At 46.7% G+C, this 5000-nt stretch overlaps 1 protein-coding gene across 2 annotated transcripts in view; it reads left to right on the top strand.

The window, feature by feature from the left end:
* The window catches only part of LOC147007216 (uncharacterized), a 14586-nt gene that overhangs the window by 5742 nt on the left and 3844 nt on the right, over positions 1-5000 (top strand). For both annotated transcript variants that reach the window (XM_085867504.1, XM_085867503.1), the window contains exon 2: positions 3027-4334. In XM_085867504.1, the coding sequence (XP_085723630.1) occupies positions 3027-3638 (612 nt within the window). In that variant the 3' untranslated portion in view covers positions 3639-4334. The remainder of the gene's footprint in view (positions 1-3026; positions 4335-5000) is intronic.

A 5000-nucleotide genomic window follows, 5' to 3' on the forward strand; every position in this document is an offset into this window, starting at 1 on the left:
GGTTGGTTTGATTTCAGGCAGTGTAGTTGATCTGCTTTGACTCCAAGGCGCAGTTTTCATCCTGTTGATAATGCTGGTGGGGCTGCCTGGTTCTCGTGGCAGAAGAACTGGTCCAGATCCCCATCACGTGATTGGCAGGCAATATACAGCCTCGAGAAGAGACTACAGTTACTCTTCACTGCGGCGAGTTGGATCTGCTGCTTTAACTGTGTCTTGGTCTGTGGCCGACTGAAGAGTGGCAACTTGTTCTTGGGCAGTGTTTCTGTAACTGGCTTCGTGCACAGTTCCAGTCTTTCTTCAACAAACTTTGTGTACTGCTCCTCACCAAGGGACTCAATCTTCCTCACCGTTTCTGCCACTGGGGGTGTCCATGATGTCTCTCGTGTCAAGGACCAGTAGATCTTGAGTGTTCTCGAGGAAGGGATTCCCCATCTCTTCAAACACTGCTATGAGTGCTCTGACATCCTTCATAAAGGCTGCTTGCACTCCAGGTTTCTGGTCATTGTGAAGATGCCCAGTGTCGTGAGCACCGCCATGTCCTCTTGTCGCCTGCTCTTCAAACTCTGCAGTGATCCTGGCTATTTCTGGCCCTGCCACCATCCAGCGTCTGAGTGCCCCAGGGTTTCCTGCCAGTCCAATAGCTCCACCAGACCCTTTGACCACAGCGTTGTTCTGTTCATGACATTGGTCAATTGCCATGGCAGAGAACTTGTTGCTGGTCTTGTGTACCACAAACTTCCCAGACTTGAATTCTGCCAGGACATCTTGGTGTTTGTCATCAATATTTCATTCATTGGCATCAATATTTGAAATGTTGAGGTAATTGACCTCTCACTGTCCTCAGAGGTCAAAGCTCGACATCTGAAAAAACTACCAACACTGTGTGGAATATGTAGACATTTTTATTGGAACACAAATGCCTGGTTTGTACATGATAAACATGTTTACCATTAACCAATGACACCAAACATCAATATTTTGATACATTGAGGTCATTGACCTCTCACGGTCCTCAGAGGTCAAATCTGCCTTACCTCCCGATCTGAAAATGAAGCTAATGGCATGTACTAACACTGGTAGAAATTTCATGCTTTCGTCATAATTTGCACAATTCTTATGATATGAGAGATTATCAGCTGTACTATAGGGATTTCATGTCCCTGATATACACAGGAATCCAGCGAGCGTAATTTGGGTGGTCCAAGGCAAAGAGCCAGGGGGTCAATGTCTCAAGTACAGCAATGAAGAGTGAGAAGTTTCTCTCACCATGAGAACGAACAAAGATGAGGACCAGGATTTCTAATCGCAGAATTATGTCCCAGTACTCAAAGGTGGGATTCTTTGCACACATTTCTTTCTTCCAGTCATTGAAGGCTGCTTCATCATGAGGACCGAGCTTCTCGAGGCATGCATCCTGCTGCAGTTTGGCAAGGGAAAGTGCGCTGATCTGATGGGCATGCCTCGTCCTTGTCAAGTGAGTTACATGAACAATGTATGGATCTCGGAAAGTTTGAATATGTGAGTTCCGTCTTCAATTCTGCTTTCTATATTAGAAACCAGCTCTGCAAACACTCGGACCTGCATCATTTTCTGATCAATAGTGGATGTGGTATTGTCTTCCTGCTTTTCTCTTTCCATACTTTTATAGCGATTCTTGAAAGCTGTTAGACATTTATTGTGATACTTAGCTTCAATAGCTACTAAATCACCTCCTGCAATTCTTGCTCGCAAGTCTTTGTCTTTCAATGCTGTGGCCATATCTCTGAGTGTCATTTCCAGTCCTAAAGTAGAACAGTTGTGCAACTTGCCTTGAGTTTTTCTCCAGAAGATGCAGTCTTTCATAGTTGAAGATGACTCATTTGTTTGGCGTTTAGACTTTCTTTCATCCTGTTCAGTACTTTTTCGCTTTTGTCTATCTCTTGCTCTTTCAAGCTTTGAGCAAGCAAACTTCAGTTTACATGCTTTATGCCATTTTGCACAATTTTCAAGAAGTTCAGCAGCAGTGTCACATCCGCTGTAGGCTAACTCAACTGGAAGTGCTTGGAGTTCATAAAATCCCTCCACATTCTGCAGGAAATCATCATATGAAGCTGGTCCTTCTCCATCTGACCTTTCAGCAGGACACTTTAAATCACCATCTTTCAAACCACATATTATGCACTTTTCCCAATCCATTCTGCTTGGGATCGATATTCGTCTTCCTGAAAAGAGACCAAGACAAGCACATATATTATGTTTAAGCAATTACAGACAGAGTGGAAAAATAAAAAGCCAGGGTGAGGCAAACTTGTTAATTCCTCCTCAATTATAAACCTGCGATCGGATATACTCGGGGAAAATTTGGCGTCATGGCAAAAAACATTGACCTTTGTGGAAAATTTGACCATTTTGGAGAGAAAAGTGACATTTTTGGGGGGGCGTGGGAACGTAACAAGAATAAAAACATGCTTGACTGATTCTCATCCTACATTTAACAACTGCTGCACTACTGGGGCAAGGTGAAAACCTTCCAGATTAACAAAAACCGATGTTATATGTGGTATTAATACAGTATTACAACATGTGACCTTTGACCTCGGCCTGACCTTGACCTTGGCACCCCAGACCGGGCACCCCCTCCAGAATGTTTCTATGGGACCTGTATAGTAAGTGTGCAAAATGTGGCGCTTTCATCCAGTTTGTCATGATCTTGTCCAAAATTGGCGCTAAGCAACCGGACTATGACATATAGCGTTGTGTATGATCCAGCGGTCTACCACCACCTTCCTCTTTCCCGAGCAGCCCCGCCCCGCACTCACCCTCACAGCCCCCCCCTCCGCGCGCTCCCTGCCGTCACCCTGCCGCACTGAAAAGAGTCCGCCCCTCCCCCCCCCCCCCGCACGCTCTCTGACTTCACCAACGTTCACAAAGGAGTGTGACACATCACTCAGAGACAGCAACGACATTTTAGAGCCTTTCCCTATCATCAACGGTGTCAAGCAGGGCTGTGTTCTTGCACCTACCCTTTTCTCCATCTTCTTCAGCAGCAGGCCACAGAAGATCTTGATGATGAAGACGGCGTCTACATCCGATATCACACTGACGGCAGCTTGTTCAACCTGAGGCGACTTCAGACCCACACGAAGACCATGGAGCAACTGATCCGAGAGCTTTTGTTTACCGATGATGCTGCCCTTGTTGCTCACACTGAGACAGCCCTGCAGCGTTTAACATCCTGCTTCGCAGAGGCTGCGCAGCTCTTCGGACTTGAAGTCAGCCTGAAGAACACACAAGTCTTGCATCAACCCTCACTCCAGGAAGAGTACCACCCTCCTCACATCTCCATTGGCCAGTCGGAGCTGAAGACAGTCCACCAGTTCTGCTACCTGGGGTGCACCATATCTTCAGATGCCAAGATCGACAAGGAAATCGACAACAGACTGGCGAAAGCAAGCAGTGCATTTGGAAGACTCGACAAGCGAGTGTGGAACAATCGGCATCTGAAGAAGGGCACAAAGATCAACGTGTACCATGTAATCCGTACTGACCACACTCCTGTACGGTGCCGAGTCATGGGTTACCTACCGTCGTCACCTACGACTCCTCGAGCGTTTCCACCAGCGCTGTCTTCGCTCCATCCTCAACATTCACTGGAGTGACTTCGTCACCAACATTGTAGTTCTTGAACGAGCGGAGGTTTATAGCATGGAGGTCATGTTGCTGAAAACTCAGCAATGCTGGGCAGGGCGCGTTTCCAGAATGGAGGATCACCGCCTGCCCAAGGTCGTGCTGTATGGAGAGCTGCCCTCTGGCCACCGTGACGTAGGCGCTCCAAAGAAACGCTGCAAAGACTCCCTGAAGAAGTCCCTCAGCCTCTGCCAAATTGACCACCGCCAGTGGTCAACCCTCGCTGCCGATCAAGATGAATGGAGACGCTCAGTCTGCCAGGCAGTCTCCTCCTTCGAGTGCTGCCGCAGAGCCAGCCTTGAAGAGATAAGAAGAAGGAGAAAGAACCGGGATGCCTCGGCAACCATTCCTGACCAAACCTTTGTCTGCAGCCGCTGTGGTCGGATTTGTCTGTCCCGTATCGGACTCACCAGCCACCAGCGAGCCTGCAGCCGACGTGGATCCCATCCTTCTTGATCTTCGCCCACGAAGCAAAGCCAGAAGAGAAGACACATCGATGTGAAATTCATTTTGAGGGATCTTTTTTCACACACTGATGAGACTTGTCCATCAAAGGAGTTTGTTTTGTTGTCTCGAGGAATTTTAAACAATCTCCATTCGAGATGTAACGAGTTCTTCACATGATGAGGCCTGAGCAGTCTTCGCGGTTTCATGACTCTCGCCTCTTGGTATGTTTATTTATCTTGTTATGAAACGGTGCAGGGATTGTCGGTTTGTCAATTCCTTCTCTCCCAATTTAGGGTATTCCGGGGCTGAAAGGTGACCAGGGTCCTCCAGGTGCACCAGGTCTAGCTGTAAGCACCAACACTGTGAACACATTCCTTGTAAACAGTTTGTTGACATGTCACTCCATTGTGTTTTATCGACGTTATACAGTATACCAAACGTAGTTTGTAAATATATTCCGAAGTTTCTTGAGTAGACACTTGGTGTGTATGTGGGTTTCCCACGTATGATGCACGCATTCTTTGTGCGCCCACGTCTGGTGTGCAGAAGGTGTTTGTAGGTACATGTGTAGTATATCCTTGGTATTTATGTGAAAAGTGCACTCAATGCAGTGTGTACGTGTTCTTCATGAAGTTTGGTAAAAGTTTGAACTCCAAACTCAAAGCCATTACTCTTTGTCATAATGAAACCGCTCCCTGTCCGACAGTCGTGTTCATGGATTTTTCAATCCTATAGTTTGAAGTTGTTTTTTTTTTTTTTTGTAAGGATTCGGATGAACTTTTTTTTTAAACCGAGAGTTGTTGAGATGTGTCGCTTTCCCCCATTCATCCCAAACACATACCCACTAAACTGACTGTCATCCCTCGTTGTGAACAGCAGGCCGCTCT

The sequence above is a fragment of the Eptatretus burgeri genome, unplaced genomic scaffold, assembly GCF_056783735.1.
Source record: "Eptatretus burgeri isolate ZD-2024b unplaced genomic scaffold, Ebu_testis_v1 Ebu_testis_scaffold_427, whole genome shotgun sequence".
Classification (NCBI taxonomy): Eukaryota; Metazoa; Chordata; class Myxini; order Myxiniformes; family Myxinidae; genus Eptatretus; species Eptatretus burgeri.